At 40.3% G+C, this 27,443-nt stretch overlaps 1 protein-coding gene across 1 annotated transcript in view; it reads left to right on the top strand.

Annotated features, from left to right (window-relative positions):
• The first annotated feature begins 19,655 nt into the window (after window positions 1-19,655).
• Window positions 19,656-27,443, top strand: part of b3gat2 (beta-1,3-glucuronyltransferase 2 (glucuronosyltransferase S)) — a 62,207-nt gene continuing 54,419 nt past the window's right edge. Inside the window, exon 1 of the mRNA XM_085428977.1 lies at window positions 19,656-20,661. Within this exon, the coding sequence (XP_085285103.1) occupies window positions 20,128-20,661 (534 nt within the window). The 5' untranslated portion in view covers window positions 19,656-20,127. The remainder of the gene's footprint in view (window positions 20,662-27,443) is intronic.

Raw genomic sequence — 27,443 nt, 5'->3', positions numbered from 1 at the left:
CTAATGCTAGCAAGCTTAGTTAGTAAACTACTTCCTCACTACAGATAAAATGCACAGATGCATAGCTGCTAATGTATTGCTAAGAGACTAACAGAATAGTAGCATTACACGCACCAGAACTGAAGTACATGAATCTTGGTAGGCTGTTAGTGCAATTAACTGCCCAACAAGCTGTGTCATTTTTAGGCCTTCTATTAATAGAGCTCAAAAAGGCACGTGTAACCTTGCAGGCAGCTAATGGCTACAGTCAGCAGCGTGGACTACAGCCTGTCAATCAAAGTTGACACACCCATAAGAATGATAACTCTATGAGATGAGTAAATGATTCATCTTGCATACAGATGGGTAAGTTAGCGAGAGAGAGTATAATTCAATTCAATTGTATTTATACAGCGCCAAATCACAACAACAATCACTTTATATTGTAAGGTAGACCCTACATACAGAGAAAAACCCCAAAATGATATGACCCCCTATGAGCAAGCACTTTGGCAACAGTGGGAAGGAAAAACTCCCTTTTAACAGGAAGAAACTAGCAGAACCAGGCCATCTGCCACGATCAGAGACCAGGCTGTAAACATGCTTAGCTCTGCTGCTTCGTGTCCAGCACGAACTGTATACGTTCGTGCTATATATTTATGCATATATACATCTGTGTTTCTGACAGTCAGGGGAATTATAGCTTTGGGGCTAAGGAGGAAAGAAAAGTCTTTACTCTGGTGGAAAAACACCTGCACCATTATCATCATGGAGAAGATTCACAAATGAGCACGACAATCTGAGAGCGCCGCATCGAGTCATTTAGGATTAACAATCAGCAATCAGCACAGATTACAGCTCACGGGGAAAAAAACCACAATCTCTCCGCTCTGGTAATTAGGACCTCTAGCTGATCTTGAGTCAGGTGTGTGTTGGTGTGTGTGCATGTGTGAGAGAGTGAGTGAGAGACACAGCAAGCGACAGACTGAGAGAAACAACTGGAAAACTATGCTGGGTAAAGTTTCTCCCAATAAATACTGGTTACTAAATCTGTCAGACCCCACTACAAATTCACTTCTAACCACTTGATGTTGCACCCAAACACATTTTGTCGAATTTCCCCTCCATTTTCTAACCCCCTGCAGCTTTTAAGTAGCGCTGCGCTAGCAGCTAATCTCTCAGCCCGACAGTCAGGCTCATGGCTAACGACTAAGTGTCAGCGTAACAGATGGGGGTGCTGTCTACCCTGACCTGTTTACAGACACTAAAAGCTACAGGCATGAATGTAGCCTGTGATAAATCATTCACAGCGCGAAAATGAACTGGTGGCAAATAAACACCAACCTCCAGCCCACAATTACATTAAATCAATACATCAACCACTTATTGATCCGTAGTATTTAATCAAATGTAGAACACATTTAATTAATTCATGTTTCTTCAAATCTACCCTCAAGTAAATACAATGTGCACAGCACCAGTTGAGAAGCAGTCTTCTGTTATTCATAAAACAGTAAAATGAACATCAGTGCTTAACTGAAGAGCTCCATCAGCTCACTAATTTATTTCCAGTTTGCCTATGCCAGTGATTGCAAGCAGTACTGTGATAGATAATATCCAGTTCAGTGCTTGAGGCATTGCATGTTTGTATTTTTGAAAAGTAAAAATAACATTCTGGTTTCCAGTTTGAATTAGAAAGCTAAAGTGATAGATGAGCAGGCAGAGGGAAAGAATGGCAGGTGCCACAGTGAAGATGGATTACTCCCAGCTGCAGTGCACTGGTGCTATAAGGTAATATATAGGACTCCAGTTTAAAATGCGCTGTTTATTCTCTGCTGAAAGAGTCAGGCCGTCCCAAGTGGGGCTATTCTGGGTATCAGGTATAGAAAAAAATGAGACCCTATTGAATTCTTACTGTCTGAAGCTAAATCAGATATTTGAATATACACTTCCTCCAGCTAGTCTAACACCTAGATGACTTGTAACTAGTTCCCCGTGTTCTTCATCTTTGGCCAGGTAAACATAAAAGAGCTGTTTTTTGAGAAAGAGTTAAATGGAAAGTTGAAGATTGAAGGAGTTGAAGTATTGAAGGTGAATGAGTTCAAATACCTGGGAACAACCACCCAAAACAACAGAGTGCACGCAGGGTGGACCAGGTGAAGATGAATATCAGGTGTGATTTGTGACAGAAGGACAGCTACAGGAGTGAAGGGGAAGACAAGATGGTAGTGAGACCGTGGTATGGAGACGGTGACTCTGACAGAAAAAACAGGAGGCAGAGCTCGAGGTGGCCAAGCCGAAGATGAAAGGTTTTTGTAGGGAAATGAGTACATGAGGGCGATAGCTCGGGTAAGGCAGGTTGGAGACAAAATTAGGAAGGCAATGACGAGATGGTTTGGTCATGTAAAGAGGTGGAATAGTGGATGTATTGGACAAATATTAATATTTAGCTGAGGAGGAAGACCACAGAGAAGATTCTTGAAGAAGGAGGACATGCAGAAGGTTGGTGTGACAGAGTAGGATGCGGGAGATGGGGTGAGTTGGATGAATCCAAAGAAGGAGACGTTAAAACATACACCAAACCTGTGCTAACTAATCGTTAATGCTTTAAGGTTTTGTCTTTTGAATTTCTCCTCCATTCATCCCTAAATTTGAAAAGTGTAGACACTGTCCAACAACACTTGGCCCCTTTGCTGTTAACTGTCTGTTTGGCCTGTCAGCCAAATACACTGTGATCAGGTTTCATCCATCCATCAAGTTTCTTCACCACTTATCTAATTCAGCATTGTAAGGGCCCTGGAATCTATCCCAGCTGTCATTAGGCAAAACGAGAAGAGGCTTTGATACAGTTACTGGATTGTACTCATAGAATTACCATGAAAGCAAAGTTCCCACACGTGGGACTAGTAAAGGTTATCTTATCTCATCTTATTTTAAATAGTAGTTATAATTTAGCATCCTGCCAACCATGAATATCTGTGAATGTGACTAATTCAGTTAGAAGTTTATGTAGCTAGAAGCTCAGATTTATAAGCCTGCAGGTTTACAAAGAAAAGAAGGTCATATGAAATTGAACCTCAACTTAACAATGATTGAAAGGACTAATATCTCATATGGATTACTATATTAAGTAATATTAGAACATGTGTGTGTTTTGTTGTGTTGAGACAGAGAGGTGCAGCACAAGGTCTGCATTTTCACACCTGCATGCTTGACTATTGTTGCTTTGACCTTTCCAGATTTCGGCCTATTGAAGCTTAAAACAAACTTATATTTGTGATTAAAGACGTGCAGAAATGTTTAATTTGATCGATTTCCCATTTGTGTGAAAGGGTCGCTGTTTGACACACTAGAGGACAACCAGCATGTTTACTGTCGCAGACAGACAGTCTTCATCATAGTAATCATTTAAAATGATGCATTTTTACATTGAGTAACCTAACCCTAACCATGCCCTAACTCCCTGACCCTAACCCTAAACAGGTCTCTGGTGACCTGGTAGATGTTAAGAAATAAAAACAGCCCAGTTCTAGTTGAAGTGCTGTCAGCATGCATTTCTGTATTTACTCAGCCGAACCCAAATGGAGTGTTAACATCACATGCGTGCACAGTGCACAAAGTTTACATTTATGTTGTGTTTCTAAAGGGAAGCCCCCCTCTGTTATGCTAATAGGCCTAGATATAACCAGTAATTCAAGATTAGTCAAACAGCAGTTTGTTTGGTTGCTGGGCACGCTCGAGAGACTTTCCTGTCCTGGTTCGACAGCGTGCTGGCAGAGCTACAGCCATCAATGTCACTGCACAGACAGTGCGAGGTACAGCATTTGTTTCCCAGTCCAGCCCTGTGTTGTACACAAAAAAGGAGCCGGGCAACGAGCCAGCAGAGAATCGCATGAAAAAGTACGAAGTGCATAGCTGCCTGCAATGAGACAATCTGAGCGAAAGTGGGATTTGGCACTGCCGTATGCATACGCAGGGCTTAGACATGTACACTTTAAAGGGTCCTGACAAACATTTTGTCAGTTTCACTTGCTAAAAAATCAGTGTCCTCACAGCAGCAGACGGACTCCTTGAGGATGAATCTCAACCTACTGTGTGTGTGTGTGTGTGTGTGTGTGTGTGTGTGTGTGTGTGTGTGTGTGTGTGTGTGTGTGTGTGTGTGTGTGTGTGTGTGTGTGTGTCTTTTCTCAAACAGATCAGCTTAGATTGCCTCAGTGCTCTTGAAACGGGAGTGAGAAATAGAGATTAATATCAAATGAAAGAAGAAAGGAGAGAATACGATGAAGGGGGGGTGGGGCCAAAAAAAGCCACAGGAGGAAAGAAGAGACAAAGGCAGTGAGTGAGAAAGAGAAAATGATAAACAGGGAAGACCGTCACAGAAAATCTTCATTGCATTTTCACCCTGTCTGCATGGTAAGAAAAGAAGCAGAAAAACAGAATTATTCTTTTGAAGATTTGATTTTAGAAGCACTGTGAGTTTAGTACACCAGCAGCTTCTGCCAGGAACACAGAAGAGGCAATTTTACCCTTTATGGTCTTCCTCACAAGGTCTCATATTGTTCTGATTTCAAGCAAATGCGCAAAGATGTTATTATTATAGCCACAAACTTGACTGCGTCAATTCCATAAATGTACTTTGGTTTTGGTGGCAAAATCTGAAAAATAGTTTGTTTCGGTTTTTGTTTAGGCATCACTGAATCAGGTGTTTGTTTTTTGGTTGAACCCTGTGAAGGAGGTCTCCATGAATAGTGACATTTAAATCCAACATTGTTCTGCTGCTTGGGAGTGAATTAACTGAACACATTGTGATTACTGAAAGCAAATTTGTTCTTTGTTTTTGTGTGTGTGTTTTTTTTTCTTGTTTTCAGTCTCAGCAGCATAACGGCGGTATTTAGCAAGGATTGGCCGGCCTGGCTAAATACAGTCCCAGGTGACCAAGTGCTCATGGGCCCCTGCTGTACTGCCTCTGTTTGAAGCAACTGTTAACCTTTGGAAAGGTCAATCAACTGAAAAGGGAAAAGTTCCAAAAATCAACCAGAAAAAACAAATAAGAAAAAACAAACAAAAGTAAAGAGGTGATCAAAAATGAATGCAGTTTACAGAATGATGTGTAGAATGATTTTTTAAAGACCACAAGCAGACAAATAAAGTGCAATAACAAGATGAAAAACTGTAGCATGAGCACACACACACGTGCAAACACACACACACACACACACACACACACACACACACACACACACACACACACACACACACACACACACACACACACACACACACACACACTGTCCAGAAAGTCCAGAGCACTCAGACCAGCTAAGAATTTAAAATATTTCTGTTTTTTTTCTTTGTTTGTTTTTTGACAGAAGTAACTGTTTGTAATGAGTAGTTTGATCAAATCTAGAAAATCTGGTATTCTGTTAAAATGATCAGTAAACAAGGGTGATGTAGAGTCACCACCTGATTTGAAAAGAAGCATGTCACATGACATATTTTTTAAATGGCTAAACTGTTTTTGATTCTGTGTGGATCTAAGTCTAAAGTCTAAATAATCAAAGAAAACCCTAAAGACAACCAATCAGAATGTGTCATTTCTGACCTTCCCCCAAGGTTTGACAACCAAGGGACAAAAATATCGCTCTGACAAACAGAAAACTATTTGCGTTTCTTTTAAAACACAAAAGTTTTATTTTCATACTCCCAAACATGTATGGTTAGGGTGAGATGTCAGCCTTCTTTTCTTTTGGTGTCTTTTGGCGTTCACATTTCAGACCACCTGTATTCAAACGCTTTCACCTTAGCTTAGCAACTGGTGTAATCACAGCAAGAACTGTACAATCTAGCAAACATTACATTGCTAGACTAAATTCTAGCAGTGTGATGCTGAGTCACCCTAGTTGCTGCTTAGCTTCCCACTGGAACTGTGCAAACTAATTTTGATAATAGCTAAGTTACCCAACCACTACTGGGAAATATAGTTCAGCTAACAGCTTTGCTAAGTGGAGCTCCTACGCCCCAGCACTGATGACGCTGGTATTGTTCTTGCTGCACGTTTGTCCGTGTTCTTTCTTTCTGCCATTATGTGTTTGTCAAAAATAAATATATAAATACAAATTTAAAAAGTTAATGGTGTACCAGCCCACGCAGATTACAGAAGCATGCATCATTGTCTGCAGCCAGTGCCCATATTGTATCACATATGAGAATTGGATTAGGCAGTAAAAAGCATCACAATAAAGAGCTGTCATTAACATACCTGGCAAGCACAAGAATCAAATAACAGCTGCATGAACATGAAAGTGCTTCAGCTTCAAGAATTGTGAATTGCACTGTACTGTATGTACAAGCGCTCCTCTAGCTGACACACAGCCACATGTTAATAAATGTTATCAAATAATAATAAAAACTGAAACATGTGTACACTGTAATGCACTACAGTCAAGCAGCCCTGTTACACATTCTGCCTCTGTCAGTGTTCAAAGATAATCTAACTTGGCGCACATTATAAGCTGTAGCTGTAGCTGTCCAGTTTTCCTCAATACAATATAACCTCATTTAACATCTTTATACATTAATATTTCTGTAAATGGCAAAGAATGCTAAAAATCTTCACAGAAAGACTTTGTTATGCAGGGCCATTGTACTGGCGCCACGATATATTACTATATTTTTGATCAGTGAGTATAAGAGATAATATTTTATAAAAACGAGGCTGTGGCAGTGGGTTTCTGATTGTGTGGGGGGACATTTGGAGCTACAATGCATCAGAGACTTCGGGGAAAAGCAGGCAAACAAGAAAATCACTTTCACCAAGCCAAGCGTCTTCTCCAAGAGCGAGAGTCTCATGTTTCGAGTGGCCTTTTACTTGAACTTGACCTGCGATTTTCGAGTTTGGCGATTAATAAAAACTTATCAATGCTAAGCATCAGCAAGTGGCTGATGCAAATCATGCAAATCTAAAAGCTGATGTGACAGAGAAGCTACTGATGTTGCATGCACGTTATTAACAAGTAGCGTGCCTTGTAATGGTGAAGTGTTTGACTACCCATTTTTCAGCCTTTATTAGTGGCGTCTCTGATCCTCTTCTCACTGTAATTATTCATAAAGACTCGCGATGGAACCATCTGTCTGCAGGCAGCGTGCTTTTTCTTGTTATACCTCTAAACCTTCGGCAGCCATGGCCCGAGGCGCAGGGTTGTCCTTATGTCTGTAATATCTCTGAAAGCCCTTGAGGGGATTTCTTGAAATTTTGCACCGTTGTTCACTTGAACTACAAGGATGAACTGATTAGATATTAATGCTCAAAAAGCAAAGGTCACTGTGGCTATAACATTTTTGCCCCATAAACATCCTGATGAAGAGCCAGTCATGTTTTCAGACAGCTTCTGGGAGTCATATTAGCCCACTGGGTCGTTGCACAAACAGAGAGCACCTTTGATAGTGACAGCATCATAGTTGAGTGCCCATGTGTATTTTTGTTTGTTTGTTGTGGTTTCCTTAAGGTATCTGTGGCATAAAAGAGTATATCTGTTGTTCATTTGCACAAAAATGAGAATGGGCAAACGAGCAATGAGCCAAACATATTAAGTGAGCTGAGCCTTAAATACAACATTAGTTAGGATGATGAACTTGTCCTCTTCTTAGTACATGTACATTTACAAGGAACTACAAAACTTGTGTCTTTCCCTGACAAATTATTTCTCCTCCATTCATCCCTGTAGTTTAGGCAGTACCAAAGTGAACACTGATAACAGTTCAATTCAATGCAATTTTATTTACAATAACAGTGAGAAAACCCCAACAATCATTTGTCAACAGCGCTAAAGAAACACTCCTATTTAACTCAAAGAAGAACCAGAATCAGGGAGGAGCGGCCATCTGCGGTGAAGGAGACAGAGAATCAAATAACACTCTCTGACTCATCACCAGCTCATTTACACATTGAAATGGCTCCGCATTAAGACAAATAATCTTAAATTATTCCTTAATTCATAAAGCATCTCAATAAAGAGCTCTATTTAACATACCTGGCAAGCACAAGAACCAAATATTAGCTGCATGAATATGAAAGTGCTTCAGCTTTAAGGATTATGAATTGCACTGTGCTGTATGTATACAGCAACAAACAACAGAATTACATTACTACAAACCCCGCCTCCACATGGTTTAGTTCACTGATATAAAAACCAGCAAATGCTCAGCATGTCCTGTGGTAATCAGTGTGAAGTATGTCTAAACCCCCCAAAGAATATGTAAAAGGAACAATAAAAAATAATTAAAACAACTGAGACAAATTTTTGACTGTGCGCTTGATTAAACACATTCAAACGCTTTTATGTAAACTGCAACACATTAATGCTAACGTAGACAAACCCAGCAAAGTGGATCAATGTTACCCTAAAGATGGCAAAGGGTAGCAACCGAAAACAAGTAGACAAATACATAAAACTATTACATATGTGATTAATAAAGTAAGAAAGTGTTAAAGCTGCAAATTGTGATGATAGGGGACTTGCACCCTGGTGGACATTGAGGTGATTAAACTTCATGTTGGACAGTGGAGCCCCCTAGAAAATGAAATTGCCCAATCCTGGTTTCAGAAGACAAAACAACATTCCTGTTCCTGTTGTGATGAATATCTATTGTTCATGAAACTACATGACTCCAAGTGACAAATACACCCCAGGTTTTTAAAACAGATGCTCCTGTTAGGACCCTGCCCATAAGCCAAACATGAAAAGGAAGCTCAAACCAGTGAACTCTGGTTCTAAATCAGATACCAGATTCACACCCTGCTACAGATAACGTGTAAAAAGATTAGCCAGAAATGCTGTCCTCAGCCAGCTAACCCGGGTGGTGATAAAATGACAATAACCTGGAGTCAGGTTATTCAAGCTGGCAATGACAGTGATTAAATCTGTTGCTGGCTACTTACACAGAAATTCACATTTAAACATAAATTTATATTAACTACTTACATACAGAGTCCAACTGGAACATTATACATTTAAAACAGTTATTTAGAAGTAGTGACATAATTGCTGCGGTCATTTAACTGTAAAAGGATCATAAAAATACAACCAAATACAAACAAGTCTAATAGTGTAAAGAGTCTAATAATGTAAAGAGATGTGTCACTGACGGTTGTACTCATCAGCGCTGACTGACTCAGAATAATTGCAATGTGTCTGCAGTCAGTGTGAGTCAGAACTTGATTGTTTGGAGACAAATAGCCTCCCTCCGTGTGACACCCCCCCCCCCCCCCCCCCCCCCCCAAAAAAAAAAACAAAAACCTCTGGGGAAACAGTTTGTTCCTGCAACTTGCAACCAAATACAAAAAAATCAATGGTTTACCAGGCAAACACAGATTTTTCCAAGTAGTAAGTAAGTAGTTATCCTACTTTTACTCTAATGATTGAACTATCACCGTATTGCTGCCAATGTAGTATGGACATATAGTGCGGACAATTAGCTTGCAGGGCGGAGTAGCTAATAGTAGTAGGAGTTATGCAGTTTTTTATATTTTTTGTTTCGTTGATGCAGAGTTAAATTTAAAGACATTGCATATCTGCATTTGTTGGAATATAAACAATTTAAAAGCAATTCAGAGTCCAAACAGGTTTTTTCAGCAGCCATTGTGATTTTAATCACTCACATTATATATGATATAAATATTTTCCTTCCATATTTAAGAGAATGCCAGAAGAGCGGCCAATTTAACATCTAACCGAGTATTAAACTCTTGACTTTTTTATTGCTGATGCCATCAAATGTCAAGCCGCGCCTCTGGATGACTTCTCATCCGGGCGCAAAACACATCAAGTCCGCCACCAATCTGCAGGAGTGCGGGACAGAAACTTATTTCTATGCTAATGGTGTTGACAAATGTGTTGCGATGGGGTTGCCATTTTTGAGCGGACCTGAATTGTCGCCCTGAATTGAATTGTAGTGTGAATTATCATATAATTGCATTTTCAGCTGTGATTTATCTGCACGTTGAGGCTGGTGCGCTCCAGTTAGTTGGTCGTGGCGTTTGTGCGGCTGGTCTGACTCAAACACTGCAGGATGTTTCTCCACTTGCAAACATCAGTCTTCACCCCCCTCCACACACACACTTCTACTTTTCTCAGCTCGTTTCTTTTTACAGTCATTTTTTTTCTTACTTTCTCTTCATCTTTTACTTGTTTTTATTCATTCATTTATTGACGGCCTTTTTTTTTCTTCCACTTTCCTCTGATGCTTTCATTTTCTCCTTTGTACTTTCTATCTTCCATTTTCTGTCTCAGTAGTATTTGAAGGGGATGACAGTGAGGTACCCTCAGGGTTATACAGTAGCTCTCCTTCACAGAACACACACACACCGGCACACAAACCCAAACTCACATCTGCTCTTCTCAGTCATTTTCTTTTCTTTATCCCAGCATTTGGCACTTTCTGTCTCCTTCTCTCCATCTATAAGTTCCAATGCATCATCCTGCATATAATGTTGATGCTATACTGTCTGAATATGCCTACAGATACCAGGAATTATCAATATAGGCTTTCAGTTTAAAAAAAATAATCAAACTAAAAGAAGAACTCTCAAACTTTCCTAACACAAACCAAGCAAACCAACAAAAGACTGCAACAGACTATAAATGTGAGAGGTGGATTACTGTTCAGCTGTGCAGTCTCTCCGTGTGTGTCCACTGGTCTGAGCATGATCTGGTCCCTAGTCTCCTCTGTAGACTCTACTGTGCGCGTTGCAGGCGAGGCCTCAGGCATCCATGTGATTCTGTGTCACCACACTGCCTGTCCCTGACTGGCCTCAGTCGCACAGACTCCTGACATTTGACATGATGCCACATAATTGCAAGGCCTCAAAACATCAGCATCTCCAACCTTTTGCAGGTTACAGGCAGCTGACTCAAATCATTTTGAGGATATACATCATGAAGGCTGACATTACTGGGACCAGTGTGCTTACTGGGGATGCATGTAATCTTGTGAGCTTGACAAGGATGGGTTCTTCCAGAGTGAGAGTGTAAAAAAAAAAAAAGGGCTGTGTTTTTGTTTGGTTTTGTTTGTGGCGCTGCAGCTACTGCTATCACGCTTTGACAAAGTGCTCAGGTAATGCTGAGCAGACTGGAGTTTTAGCTGTCCAAACATTTGTCAGAGCTGCTCTGGACTAATAGTGCCGTCTATATGCTTTCTTCTAAAATGACTCCATGGCTAATACTACAATACTGCATGGAGAAAGAAATGACTGACACATACACCGGTATGGAGCCAATACTTAGAATTAACCCATTAAAAATACATAGGATTGCTATATAAAATGGTCAGTATATAAAATCTGTCTAATTAACTGTATAGCAGGGCTCTAGAGTGCGACCAATTTGGTCGCAAATGCGACCAAATTTTTCAGTGGTGCGACTAAAAATAAATATTTGGTCGCACAGGTGCGACCAACTGTTCCGGTAACAAAAAAAAATCTCTGTAACTCTCCGTGTGGTCAACAACAGACACACATTATGCCCCTATCGTGGACTAAACCAATCAGAGATAGTCAGGGGCGGGACCTCTCTGATTGGCCGTGGTCCAGTTGAAAGTGCAGGTGGAAGAGAGAGGTGAGTAGCTTGAATAAAGCGATATCAATTCATTAACGGATTCCACACAAAGACCTAAACACGGAGCGGACCCAACACATCAGAATCAGCTTCGTCTTTCTCGGCTTTCTCACCCGACGGCCTGAACACGGACACGCTGTCGGAGCTTAGCGATTCTTCGGGTCCGCGCTGTGTTTACGTCTTTTTGCGCTGATTCTGAGCTGCAGGTTTTGCCTCTCTCCAACCAAAATTCACCGAGCCTGCAGCAAAAGAAGCAGCAAACTGCGCTTCACATTTGATCAATGTCGTCATGAATTCCCTCTGACTTTTGCTGTTTTGCTTCCACCACGATAAAAATCACACTTCCTGCACAGCTCTCTCTCTCTCTGTACTTCAGGAACAGTTTCCCGTCTCAAATCTGTTTTCTGCATTATTCATTCGCTTATTACCCACCAGTCTAGCGTTGTTTACAGCGCTTTTTCTTTTTTCACTTAAATGACCTCGGACAAGAAAGCCTAATTTCTGCTGTTCAATACTGAAGAAATTTAAATTTCTTAAAATTATGCAAAATTGCAGAATATTTTTAAGGTTATCTGCTATAAAAAGCCAGACCAGGAAAATCTCCTTCATGTTTTCCTGTGTTTTATTCTCAGTTACTTTCACACAAAGGCATCTGCTGTGATTTTCACAATTCTGATGAAGTCTCATGTGTATCAGTACTGATAAATGATCAGAATTATAATATTTCTGACTGTCTGAGGCTAAATTGAATCAAATCAGGACTTTGAGAACCGGAATTGAATGGATTATAGAAATCAGTGATGATACTCAGCCCTAGTGAGCAGCCTAGGCCTGAGAGAAGTGGATGTACTGTAGCTGTGGGTAATAAGAAAAGATGAAAAGAACTATTGATAACTTTTTTGTTAAGTTAAGGCCTGATCTGTCTGAAATTCATAGCCAGTGCTCTGACACGGTGCCATCAATATTTGAATGCTGAAAAAGCACAGTGTATCCAGGAAACACATTATATGCTGCGATAAATGCACTGCCCAAGTGTCCCCTCTCCCCACGGCCTTTCAGCAGCAGACAGCAGCAAACAGGTCGTCAGAGGAGGCCAAGATGATGATTAAGTTTTTAACATTTTCTACAATATTGACAAAGCACTTTAAGCACAAGTTTGTTTGTTAATAATTTAGAAATTAATATTGTCTGTATGGACTTCCCCCCCCAAAGAAAGTGCACATGTAAAACTGCGGTGTTAAGCGATGCGGTTGAAAAATTTGAGTGCGCCTAACTTTTGTGCCGGTACGCCTAAATTTTTAAAGTTAGGCGTACCGGTGCGCCCATGTCAAAAAGTTAGTCTAGAGCCCTGTATAGGTACCAAGTACTGTGGGTATCTCTGTAGCTACTCTACAGATTGCTAAAGTTAGTGAGTGATGACTGATTTGCACTTGCAAACTTGCAAACAACCGTATTTGTTTTTACTCCAAGAAATGAGTAAAACACTAATATTTTCCATAATTGCAGTTCTACCATTTGTCCGAAACTTCACGTATACAGCAAATATTTAAATTGATATGATTTTTTTAAAGATTTATTGTAAATTCAAATTCTTTCGATTTTGGATTTAATCATCCCCCTTTGCGAATTCAATGTTTCGGTTTCACGTTGTGTATATGTAGCTCATGTATAAGTTAACAGTCACCAAATTGTGTATCCAGGATGAAATTTTGTTAAACTCACTAAGTCCTAATAAATGATTTGAAGATTCGCAGCAGGCCTGGCAGAGCATATTCAAAGATATAAACACATGTGGTGCTCAAGCACCGGTGCTTTTGGCTGCTTACTTTTTACAGTAAGCATCTTTTTTGCAAGACAGGGTTTTTTTCAGTTTCAGTTTTATAGTTTTAGAATTTTTCATTTTAGATTTGATCCATGGCATCATATCCAAATGAAAAGCATGGCATGCTTTTTGTATTTTTATAGTTTTGCTAGAACACATGAACGCGAGCCCCTCCTTGGACTCCTTGTCAGCTGTGCATGGCCGTGAGCTATCCTCCAGCATCACATCACTGATCTGCTTGTATTAGTAACAGCCAGGTAACAGCAGCGTTTGCCTTAGCCTTGTCACTGTTATGAAATTAAAACATTTTATATCAACACAGCCAGTCAAACATAAGTAAAAATAGACAATCATTAGGTTCTAAAAAAGCAAGCTACTCTGATTTAAAACATACAGTTGAAGCTCATCAGTGTCTTTGAATTACATGATCGTTCTACACAAATGTCAGAATCTCTCCTGAATCTATCCAGATACCACGGAGACATTTTCTGTACATAATATTGATTTGTCAACATTTTCATTCATTAAAGGCAAAGTCAGAAATGTTTTTAAATTAATATGATGTCACAAGTACATACAGTGTTGAATGAAAACAAAGTCCACACTGTCACAGGCTGGGTCTCTGACCCAGCGCTCTGAGTTCATGTTTGTATTTGTCTCATTTTGTTATGTGATTTAGTTTGTGTTATTTCCTATCTGCCTTTAGTTTAGGCAGTTATTGTTCCTGGGTTTTCTATGTTTTGGGGTTTTGTATTTATTCATCACATATTAGGTCTGTTAAGTTGTGTTGTCATGTTTTAGTTTTAGTATTTCCTGTTTTATTCTGACAATGTCATGTGTTCTTTGTTTATTGTATTTAGCTTTCCTCTCCTGGTCCTGTCATTAGGTTTATGTCTGTCAGCTGTTTTCCCCCATGTGTCGCCACTTCCCCTGATCACCTCATGTCTGTATTTAAGCCTTTTGTTTTTTTCATGCCATTGTCAGGTCGTCTGCTCATCCATGTCTCATCTCCAGGTACCCATGTCAGTTCACTATGGTTAAGGTTTTTCATGTTTTGTTATTAGTTCACCCAGTTTAGGTTATTGTTAAGTTTTCACCGATGCCCTATTATTTTGTACCCTCGTTGCCAACCTCAATAAACGGCTTGTTTTGTTAATCCACACCACATTTTGGTCTGCGTTTGAGTCCTCCTCTGCAACACATACGGTCTGCCCCAGTCAGACCGTGACACACACGTCCTTATGATGTGGATGCAAATGAACCAAGTCGCAAGAAAGAGCTTTCTCTCTAAGTGGACGGTTGAAAAAAACCCTCGAGGTTTGTGTGTGAGTCCATAAGAAATGTCATGAGTGGGTGACCTACTGACCTACAGCTGAGGAAGAACAACAGCGACTGTCTGTGATTATGTAGCCAGTTTGTGTGCGATAGCCTGAGCAGCTCAAGTAATTTGTGTACCGCCTGCACACGTAGACAGTTTTAGACAACAGTTTTGTTTATTTAATAGAAAAAGAATGTTGTACTCATAAATATGTATTAATTAGTGTGAAATTACATGTTATGACAAACATGCACTTTCATAAACTTAATTGTGAAAGCCAACATATTGCCCGTGCATCCTGAGTACAGTGGGCAACACGGACATCGCTATTCTGCCTAATCCTCTTTTATGTATATGTAGTATGCCAAAGGCTCATAGGTGTTCATATAAACATGCTCAAATATACTGTGTACAAAAATGTTTTTATACACAAACAGTAGAAAAACCATAACCATAAATTTTATGTCTATCATGAATGCCATTTCAGCCCAGACTCTTTGTTGTTAATATTGAATTATTAATACTGACTTTGATGAGGCAAGTGAGCTCTGACGTTCTTTAATTGTTGTTCTGGTTTCCTTTATGATTCGCTGGATGAGTCGTTGATGCACTCTTGGAGTGATTGTGGTTAGCCGGCCACTCCTGGTCCAGGTTTTCTCCATTTGTGTGTAATGGCACTCACAATAATTCACTGGAGTCCCAAAGCCTTAAAAATGACTGTAGACATCAATAAACAAGAGGAGCCTATAGAGAATTAGTAGAGCTGATGTTGGAAAAGCAAAAGGTGTTTGGCACAACATCTTAATAGATGAGATCATCATTTAAAAAGTGCATTTTGTGTTTACTTCTTATCTTTGTCTAATAATACAATTTGTTGGATGGTCTGAAACATTTGTGCAAAAAAACTAAGAAATCAAACACTTTTTCACCTCGCAGTAAGTAAATTGAAATAAAGATTTCCCTTCTGAGGCTGCTGTCATGTGCTCCAGCTTTGTATACAGTCTATAGCTGTGAAAATGGGAGGTCAACTAACTGAAAGCAAGCTAACTATGTCTACATACTCTTTTTATCTGGTAGCATGAGACTAGGTTTTCATTATATCAGCTAGCTCTTCTCTTATCTTTTGCTCATCATTGGGCTTATGCCTAAATTTACACACTATTTTCTGCCTATTGAGGCTTAATTATGTCTCCAGAGCACTGGAAAAAAAGAAAATCTGCATACTATCATCTGGCAAAGCTTTTGTTATTGTAAACCGTCATTTAATTTAGAAAATCATTCCTCAGCTGTGTGAATTAACAACATGCTGGGCTAATTTGTTTGAAAGCTGTTGTTCGGTGGCAGTTGCTTTAAAACTAAGGGTGCCCGATATTTACTGTACTTGCTGCAGGATTGGTTGCAGTAATGTATAATTAAATATGTCTATTTTTGGATCGGCTGTCCTTTCAGTTGTCCTGTCGTTTACATAACTTGCACAGTCAGGGGCAGACTCTTCCTATGAATAAAACAGGATTTATGATGTGGAGAGTGACGGCATTTAAGCCAGTCAGACGAGTGATTGACAGATACAACAGCGTGACAACAGGAAAGGGGGGCGGGGGCCGATTCAAGAGTTGAGACTTGAATGTCATGCTGAGTGCAATCTATGACAGCAGCTTTTAAAAGACAACAAGTATGATTATTTTGTACAATTGCACAAATTTGATAATTGTTCCAGGGAAGATAATCCAAGATTTACATTTACAATCCCCAGAACAAACGCCTGAGATGGGTCGTCCATCTGATTTCAAAGTCCTGTCTTTCCTCTTTGTTGGCTACTAATAACATCTGAAACAATCAAAGTGATCCCATTTAAAATGACATCCTGCTTGATGCATCGTCCTCGTTTCCAAATTGCTCAGTGTGTGTGAACAGATGGAAGAACATGCAATCAAAGTTGATAAAGCATGACAATTTAATTCTGGAATAGAGCCTATTAAACAACTTGCTATCACCACATCAGTGTCTTAAAAGTGATTTGTCATTGAGTAAGCCCATCACTTGGTTTTCACTCAAATCACCGAGCATGAGATTGATTAAGCCTCCAAAAGTAATTTTGTTTGAGAACAATGTAATATCCAATAGCGCACAGTGCTATCAAGTATCCCTGCTTTTCACTGCCCCTCCTTAAACATGAGCGCTCCTGTGTTGCTATCTAGTCCAAACAATCAAAGGTGCTTTCATCCTGTGAACATATAAGCTTGTTTGCCTGCAATTACTTCGGTGTGAACCAACTCAATTAACGTGGCTCAGTGGTTTCTCCTTTCTTTTCTTTCCGACAGATGTCTTGATCCATGGTGTGTGCATTAATTAACCATCAATGATTAGCTTCTCAACTGAAGTGGAGAACACCAGTTAGCTGGAAAGCTGCTGGACTAAATGTGCTTCAAGGACCTTTAAATGGATCTGCAATAAACTACTGACTCATAATCCAGCTCTTCTTAGATAAACTTGATGTGAGATGTTCCACTGTAGTTAACTTTGCCCTTGTAAAATCAGATAGGTGGTAATAACACTAGAGAGGTGAGAGTTTGTAATGAATATCTTGATTGGTTGTTCCCAGCACAACATCTTTGGCCTTCTGGCTTTAGGCGTTTGTGTTGGACGGCATCAAACACAAACAGTCTGTTGTGAAGAGAGTGCAGAGCATGAAAATGAAGCACTCTATTTACCAGCCTGTCTGTGTTTACACCGTCACCTGTGGGCACAAGTTGTGTGTAATGACCTAAAGTAGAAGAATGCAAATTCAGGTGGAGGAAATGACATTCCTCTGAGTAGTGACTGTGCCCAGCATTGGTCACTTTGATTATGACTCTTGGCTGGCTTGGGAACACCTTTGTGGCACCCTGGAAAAGTTGAAGGAGTAAATTTGGGCTCTTAATGATTTCCTTGGACTGTTTGTTTCCCAGGATGGAACGATTGTACTTCATATGTCTGTGTAGGTTCTCAGTCATCCATGTCATTCCAAGCTCCTTAGATTGTACCGCATATATCTTTAATATCCTCGGAAAACAAGAAGTGGGAGCATAAAGGTGAATTTATTTAGGATTTTCTGTAATCCACACAGGATTCAATGTGTACATATAATTATTTGGTTAGCAAGTTGCACGTCTGACAGACACTTTCATTTACAGACTATTTCACCAGTTTGCTGAGATCTGGAAGAAGACCCAAACTGTCCCCTCAGATGACAGATGACTGGTTAGGATGTTCAGGAACAACCCAGGAATCACTAAGGATTAAGCCTGCCACTGCAAACAGCTGGAACACCAGCGTCAAAAAGTTTCACATGACCACAGACTGTGAGGGTGCCAACCAAGATAGAAGCCCCTGCTCCAAAACGGACACCTTTAAGCTTGACTTAAAGTTGCAGCAGCTCACAGAAACAGGTTTCATGGTCAGACCAAATGAACATTTCTGATCGGTGGTTTGTAGCTGTTTTAGAATAAAAGATTAATAATGTTTTTGTGCTTATGAGAACATCAAACAAGACAAAGTTATCCTGTTTAATGTGTATTCATTTGCTGAGGCCAATAATAGTTTTCCACCCCAGCTCCCCATGTCACTCAGGCCGGGATTCTATCTGGCTGCTGTTGTGTAGCCTCGTGCTGAGGTCTTATTGACCTGTGAGGTAAGCAGCTTTAAAATATCAGAACAGTGTCATGTTAAGTTGGTAGACTGAGCAAAGCCCAAATAGGAAACATGATTTACTTGAGTTTTTTTAAAAATACAAAATAATAAAATTTGATATTACTCTGCAAATCTGAGGGCAGATATAGCACAAATCCTTGTAGCATCTAATTTAGCATGGATTGCATGTGTTACAGCCCCTCAATCCTCCATGTTTCCAGTGTTCAGAAGTAGACTGGAGTTCATGCATTTTTTTAAATCCCTGCACTCCTTTGCATTTGACACTTCACTGCCAGGTGGTCCTATTTTCTCCAAAGCCATACCAGTCAATAAATAATATTTTTCTATGACAATAAGAAGATTCTGCAAGTCTTTGGTTTGAAAAGTGGCAGAGCAGAAAATCTACTCCTGTACAAATGATCTCCATTTTTATTAAACGGAATGACTATTATTCCTTGGTGCCAAAGGGAAAGGAACATCAACAGATCATCACAGCGTAGAGGCTGGAAGCATCATTAGATTAACCTTCTGGGTGTCCTGTGGCGAAATATGATCACTGGGCCTCTAATGACGGTCGCAATGAATAGCAGATCTATTACTTCCCAAGCATCAACCGATACTGAAGCGATTAGATGACAAATCCACTGACAGAATATCAATCAGGAAATATTTCATGACAGATTATGAACTGTCAGCGCGCCTCTAGCTTCTAAGATTTTACTATTACACTATTCATACTATTACTATTCTGACGGGTTGTTTTTGTTTTTTAGCGGTTACAAAAAGATAAGAGATGAAGTCTGTTTTTTCTTCTTTATTTTTATTTGACATGCACATTTTTATGCACTAAACGGCCAGTTAAAGAAAATAGGTGGTAGATCGAAATAATTTTATGAAGCCTCAAAATGTTCATTATGTCGATTTGTAAAATGATTTTGTCTCTTTAACTCCTTCATGGTGTCCCACGGGTCCACATATCAAGTCCTTCTATTTTATCTTGGAGAAACTGGGCTTGACAAGCACAGCATGAGAAACACAACCTGCGCTGTCTCTTCTCCGGGTGTCTCAGTGTGAGCTGGGTTAATTCTCAGCGGACACTGACGCGCACAAGGTCTCTCTCGCTCTCCCTCCCGCTCTCTCTCTTTCTCTCTCCCTCCCGAGGTTCCCTCCTCTATCCCGTTTCTCCTCCTCTGCACCTGCTCCTCCCCTCCTGCCTTATTATCCTCAGACTCGGAGCAGCGCTCCTTCGTCCTCGCCAAGTGATGCTCCTCGTCTGCCCGCATCACCTACATCACTGGTTTATCACAGCGCGCTCCAGGTACGGCTGCTCCGGCTCGTTTTGTTTTTTCTTTTCTCTACTGAAAACAAGCACTGAAGAACGAGTGATGGGAATTTAACCAGGTTTCCGTGAGAGAGCAAGAGAGCTGGAGGAGGGTAGGAGGACGAAGAAGCACGCAAGTCCCATCCGAGAGAAGAGGAGGGGGAAGAGGAGGAGTAGTGGAGACCGGAGAGACGGTCCCGCCGGGACAGGGGGGAGAGCGGCGGAGGATTGTGTGCTTTACATAGTTTGCAATGGACTCAGCACGCTGCTGTGTGCGGGCGGGTTGTTGGGAATCAGCTCAGTGGATGTAAGGGAAGAGCTTCTTGGAGTTGCGGTCGGTCGTTCTTCGCCTTTCCGTTTGCGATGGAGTGAGAAAGACCGCGCGCACGGCAACTTCATACCAGCCATGAAATCTGTGTTTTTCAGCCGTTTCTTCATCCTGCTGCCCTGGGTCCTCATTGTCATCATTATGATTGATATCGACAGTAAAAGAACGATCCGGGCTCCAGCAGCCGGTCGGACCGGCAAGACGCAGCGAGCCGTCCGAACCGGCGCACCGGGGATTGGTGGCTCTCAGAACCAGTCCGCCCTGCCGATTATCTACGCCATCACTCCCACTTACGGCCGTCCTGTGCAGAAAGCGGAGCTCACCCGACTGTCCCACGCCTTCCGTCAGGTGCCCCGCTTCCACTGGATCGTAGTGGAGGACTCGACTGCGCGCACGGAGCTGGTTGCGCGGTTCTTGGCCCGGTGCGGGGTGCCGTATACCCACCTACATGTGTTCACTCCCCGGAGGTTCAAGCGCGCCGGGATGCCACGCGCCACCGAACAGAGGAATGCGGCTCTGACTTGGCTCCGGCAGCACCGGAGCAGGCGGGACTCCGGTGTGGTTTTCTTCGCGGATGATGACAACACGTACAGCCTGGAGCTGTTTGAGGAGGTAATGCCTTGCCTTTGTTGTCACTTTGCGTCATAGTTATCTTTCATCACAAGAGTATCGTGAGTGTGGAGTGGGTCTGCAGAAGTGTGGAGTAGCATCTCTGACTTTTCTCCACTAAAATCTGTCGTTTTACGTTTGCATGACAACAACATCCACACAGCTCTATCTCCGTAATATAAACTTTTAAATACTACGTAACTACTGCGTTGCTTTGTCACCTGATATCTGTGTATTACCTAGGTTTGATGTGAGCTCCTTTACTCAGTACATCTTCACTCTCAGGGTAAAAATCCGACTGTCTTTGCGCCAAGCCCTCAAAGGTCACAGGAATTCCCCCTAGTGGTGTTACTGCAAAGGAATTCAAGCCTTCACAAATAGAAGTCCCCCAGTTGTCTGTGTAGGTTCTCAGTCATCCTTGGAACGAAAAGCAACTTCAGTGAAGAAGCTTCTCGGATGAGAGGTGAAACACCTTCAGAAAACTTAAAGAAGTCCAGTCGCTTTTCTTTCCAAGCTCTTTAAATCCTCCAGTTCTTCATGTTGACAGGATCCCACTGGTAAACACCCTGCCTGAGCTTCAGACCCCAGTCTTCCTCAGTCTTAGATAAAATGGTAAAACTGCTCTGGTTTTAAGCGATTGTGTCCAAAATGAGAGAGACTTTACCAAATGATGAAAATGAATGAGATGAAAAGAAAGGAGTAAAGACAATGATGGGAAGATGGAGAGTTGAGAAGAATGAATGGAGACTGTGGTGCTGCAGTCTTCTGTCTGTTAGCCCTGAATTAATTTAGTTAGCTCTGGATTTTCTTGGAGCTCTTTGAGAGTTATTTTGAATTTCAGGAAGGTGTACTTTTTTAATTACTTAGATGGATATGAACATTAAATATTTCATATAATCTCATGTAAAATGCTCTGAGGCAATATTTCCCCTAATAAGAGGCACTTAAAATCGAACTGGATTGACTAGATGTGGACTGCGAAGCAGACCTAATGATATGCCAGTATTGACCTTCTCGAGTAGTAAAGTGATACCTCCATACAGAACAACATCTACATGCGCTGTGCTGATGCATGACTGTTGTTTGTATCTTTGGGAGTTTCTTTTAACAGGCATGCTTAAAGTGAAGCCTGGGTGTATTCCTTTAGCAAAGTGCGTAGGTAATGAAGACAAAAACAGCAGAAGCATAATAAGCAATAAAACAGTCCTCTCATAAATGAGAGTCTGGAAGAATGCCTCTAATTGCCCCTCTCGCTGATTACTGCCCATCACTGATAACTGACTGCAAATCTAAAATTACTTTAGTTTGTACCAGTAATGAAATTTTAGAAGGCAGAGCATTGTGAAGTAAATTCAGAATAGTGCAACTCTATATACACATATGCGTTTGTATATTGATTTTCTCTATCTGAACATTTCCTGGCACGCTGCAGAATTTAAAAAACAAATGTATGTTTACTTAGAAAGGCTTTTCCTGTATCCATCACTACCACTGCCCGTCACAATTTCCTAAAGCCCTTCATGTAGTTCTGAATTGCTTTTTTCTGTGGCAAACAGTCCAAGCCCCAAAAGCACACAATTTGCAATGATGTAAAATCTATTAAAAACAAACAAATATTCACATTTCAGATCCAAGCAACAGTTCATTTTTGCTCAATAAATTACTTAGTGAAGGTTAATAAATTAGTAAAAATATTTGTAGAGTAATTTTCTGTAATTTGTGCTCATTATTTACACCATGCAGAATTTAAATAAAATAAATAAACAGAAAAAAAACTAGAACTGCAAACACGTCGAGAAATATCCTCATTTTTAAACAATATATTGTTATAAGTGCAGAAGTCAGGCCTATTTAATTGAAATTCGAACCTGACTAATACCGATGCCAAAATATGGTGATTTAAAAATCCAATGTGCCACATGACACACACACACGTGTGTGTGTGTGTGTTCTTTCATAGACAGGAAACAAACAGATTTCCCTAATATTTGTTATGTATACTTATTCACTTGTTCACTTGCTCTGCCCATCTCTCTTGGAACAACTGATTGTTGTCTGTGGGAATCCAACTGTGTTTTCCGAACAGGGACGTGGTAGAGTGTCCCCTAGTGGACAGAATATGCAATGTTTTTTCTTCATTATTTATTTTTTCAATCTTTATTTATTGAAATCGTTCAAATGCCGCTAAAGTAGAGCAGCTAACATCTGTAAATCAGAAGTTACAGTTAAACTACTGATTCAAAGTGCACATATTTGCATACAGAGCAGCACTGAAAAAGCTGAAAGGCTAACATTGTAGATTAGAGGAACAAGGACAAGAGTGAGTGGTTGACTCAATGATCTATTGGACACTCACAGTGCCAACACAGTCTTCAAACTGATGGACCTAACCACCAGGTATGCAAAGGTTCAGGTACAGACTTGTTTCAGAAGAGCAGTGACGTGATTAGGCTTCCTTCTTTAGACGATTGTCCAAATAAGTTCACCATCCAAGACATAAACATTAAACACTAAACATAAACATTGTTGGAATGTTCAAAGGGACAATAAATCCAATACAGCAGAAGTAATTATTTGCATCACTTAAGAGCATAGAAATTCTAATATAACAACAATAACATGCTGACTTTAGAAAGCACTCCCCTCTGTTGCTTACTCAATGGTGCACTTGGGCAAAAATCCACACCATCCTGAGCCCAGAGTACCAAAGTACAGCCTCCTCTGAGTCTCAGTGCTGTATTCGCTGACTTTGGCGGAGTGTAAAGGCCGTCCATTTGATTTGTTGATAGCACATTGTCTTCTCTCTGTCCTCCTTCCTGTTTCATTTCCCAGTCCTCTGTGCAGTTAATGGCCTGTCATAGAGAGATAATAGGCTGTCATACAGCAGTAATAACCTGCAGAAACTGTCCGCAGCTTTAGACTGATGACAGTAACTTTGCTCAGTGGGTGGCAATTTCACATTAGGAAACCTTACATCATTTCAAGAACAAAAATGATTCATGCAACTAAAAAACATTATTTCACAATAAACCTTCAGAAAAATATATCCACTGTGAGATTTTAATATCATGGCAGGCATGCTTTTGTAAATCTAGGTATTAAAGGGTGAATTTAGATGGTCTTAAGCCTTTCATTATACAAGACAACCTTGTGGCTAGAAAGCAATGTCTTCGTAGTGTGACTACACAAAAGTTATAGTCTTCATCTTGTTTTATTTCCGCCGCAGTTAAGTATGCTAATACTAAAACTGGATCCTTGATCACTCGTCATCATCAATAGTTAATTTTACACACCTGCCTCATAGGGATAGATAGAAAATGGGCAGTCAGGGTGTATCTTGTAGTGTTAGAGGTACAGCTGCTTGTCACTGGGCCCTAATGTACAGCTGCTGTATCCTTTGCAATTTTCTACAATTTAGAAAATGCTGTAAATAGTTTCTGATGTGTGCCATTCGTCAGAACGTAGGTGAACAACACAAAAACAAAAATGGTATGTTCTCACAGCAAAGTGTTAGGGGCATCAGCAAGGATGACTAACACCTCACAGGGTTAAAAATGTGCTAAATTAGACACAGGGTGCCTATTGACATATTGTATTTCATTATTCATGCACACAGTTGGAAATGAACTGTTTCAAATCTCTATCTGTCCTCACTGGTAACAGAAGGAAAGGACAATTTAAACCCATCCTTTGCTGTGAGACATTGGGACTAACTTCTTTCTCCATCTTTCAAAAGGCAAACAGGTTTTTTGACTGGTAACAACTGTCCCTTTTTATTTTATCCCTACTTCCAAGCGTGTCTATGCTACATTTCTCATTGTTGTTGGACAAATATTATCAAGACATACACATTGATTAGGATGTCACTTTATGTTATGTTTATCTTTCCTGGAGGACAAACTATGTGATGGGCACATGTCTGGAATAAGCTAATATTTGGCCTGACGAATATAGGCGATTTATTAGCTGAGCTACTTAACAGCAGTGGCTGAGTGATTACAGTGAGCAGTTACCTTTCATTATAGATAAGTAAATATTATAGATAAGCCATGGAATTAATGTACTATACTTAGAGTGAAGAAAATCCAAACTTAATGCATTTTTGAATGAACAAAACTAGACTGAAAAGTGAGAAAAAAAGTAAAAGTATTGCTGTTTTCATGTCTTTCTTTATGAATTCATGTTTAACAGCCTCTGCTAAAAATGACATTTTAAAAGCAAATAATGATTTTCATTGTATGACTTTGTGTATTAACCCACCCACTTATGCACCAGCTCCACAGAGTAGGGGTAATTTTAACATAGAGATGTGTACTTTTCCAAATCCTTCAAGCTGTAAGCTACAGAACAATTATGTAACTGATCATTTATATAATGTATGGTTACTGCTGGATATATTCAGGCTGAATATATAAACCTCATTCAGTATTTTGAGATTAGCCTCTAAACCTGACCATTTTGCATGTGGCTAAAACAAACCCTCCAAACCGCCGTAAACTTTCCATGCCAGCTCTTTAGAGCAGCGTTTCCCAACCACTGTGTCACGGCACATAGGCGTGCCATAAGGAAATGATCCGGTGTGCGATGGAAGATTATCTGGTTCCACCTGATTAGTACTCTAAGCACCTGGCGTGAGTAACGGGCAGAACAATTACATTCTCTTCCACTAGAGGGCAGTGCAACTACTTGCTCTAATTAAATGGGTTGCCAACTTCCAGTAAAACAGAAGAAGAAGATGAAGAAGCAGTGAGATAATAGTCACGATGCAGCGCCTAATAGCAATAGATAAATATCTGAAAAAAAAGTAGTCAGTCTGAAAATTCCAACCCAGATGAAGGCCCTAGCATGAGTAGTGCTCAAAATGACATTTTTGTTTGGTGGTGTGCCGCGTGATTTTTCTAAAGTGAAGTATGGGAAACATGTGAAACACTGCTTCAGAGAAGCTGAAACTGACATACAAACACAAAATTAGATATTCACATAATCAAGGTTCAGGCCATTACGCACTGAATGTGTTGCGTAAAAACGCCATGAAATCCAGAATTTTCCAGATGTGAACATGCCAGGTAACCTATATAGACACTGAATAATTGCGAAAAATTTGTCCCTCAAAAACACACTGTGATGCTGAACTCTGTGTTTGTGTGGTTGATGAGATGTGCTTATACACACCTGAAACATCTACAAAATCAACTTGATCAAAAAAAAAAGAAATGGCGCAAATTCTTCCTCCTTATTCTGCTTAATCCCCACAAAATATTTGCATGGATTTTATGCCTCTGGTCTATAAATGTGTAAATATGAATTAGGAGTTAGTGTTGGGGTTGTCACTGATGACAACTTGATTTAAGAGGCAAAAAGTAAGGCATTTCTGACCTACAGTTGTGCAGTGAACAACTGCTGGAGGAAAATCAGCGTCATTGGGTGCTGATTACATGAAAATAACGTCCAGGCTGTTATCCTAAAAGAAGCAGGCTACAGGCTACTGTTGCAGAGTACTGAGCGAAATGTGTTACCCCAAACCTGTTCTCCTCCCCCCTTATGAAAAATACATTGGTACCAAGCAAATGTTTAACAGGCCTCCAAAGTGTTTCCCATCTTTCTCCGGCATCACAGTCAAAGCGACAAGTCAGGTGGAAAAGCATACCATTAAGTCGAGAGCTAAAGGGTGTATTCTTCATTTCTGCACATTAGTCAGGCCTCAGTTTGGCACGGTTTATTATTGCACATGACACGTTCCGGCTCAGTCGCCTCCCAGCACTCAATATACTGGCAGAAAATGCAAGACTCTGCATTTAATGCCTCCCATACAATTATGGCTTGATTGGCCCTTAACACAGAAGCCTGTTGGTTTCTTCAGGTGATTTTGTATTTTTGCCCTTAGAAATCAGTGTGCTGTCGTCATGGGAACGTCCTCTTTCCAGACCACATTTCTTTAGTTTGAATCGCACAGATTTTTGTCTTTAAAAATATCAGAACTTTCAGGTAACTTCTCGTGAGGACAGACAAGCTTGTAAATTGCACGTAAACTTCATTTATACCCACCGTAATGGAATTGTTACAGGGTCTGAAAATCTGTAAGGGGCAGTAAATGAGGATTCGTTGATGGTTTGGGAGTTATTTTAGGAAACTAGTATGTCCCATTGCACAATGGTAGGATCTCTCTGGTTGAGGGAAAATCAAGAGGGGCCAAGGGGATTTTAATTTGGCTATCCATTAATGAGAAGTAGCACTGTACTGCACTCAACAAATTGATATGTGAGATCTGGGATTGCATTGACATTGCTAAAAGGATGTCCAATCATAGAATCAGCTTGGTTTTAAGTCCTACGTTGTTCTTTGGAAATTTCCTCTTGACTCATAAAGTAATCAGTTTAATGTTAAATGCTTCCTCTGCGATAGGCTTTTTGCGTTTTGTAGGATTTATCTAGAGCCTTGGAAATAAAACTGGCAGAGGCACAGGCCAGAAATCAAGATAATATGATCAAGCCTGGTTGATGATATAAACCCAAACCCTGTGTTTTAGTCGACAACAGAAAGAACTTTTGTTTTAAAAATGTGTTGAGGTTTACCAAATCTGTATTATCCTTTAAAAGCTTGCTCGTAATATTAATATGTAAATTGTTCATTTAAACATACTCACCAATAAATCCAGTATTTCAAGCCTAACCCCTTCTTTCTCTGGGTGAGTTTCTTGGTGCACAGACCGTCAGCATTAGCTGCGTAACAAGCAATCAGGAAAATTAAGCTGTGCCATTTATTTTTTTTCCTCCACTCTCCATTCC

This window comes from Rhamphochromis longiceps, linkage group LG13 (genome assembly GCF_057381845.1).
Source record: "Rhamphochromis longiceps isolate RC_006_pf linkage group LG13, R_longiceps_female_GT1.1, whole genome shotgun sequence".
Classification (NCBI taxonomy): Eukaryota; Metazoa; Chordata; class Actinopteri; order Cichliformes; family Cichlidae; genus Rhamphochromis; species Rhamphochromis longiceps.
Note: the sequence above shows the minus strand (reverse complement) of the source record. Positions and strands in the feature narration are given on the sequence as shown.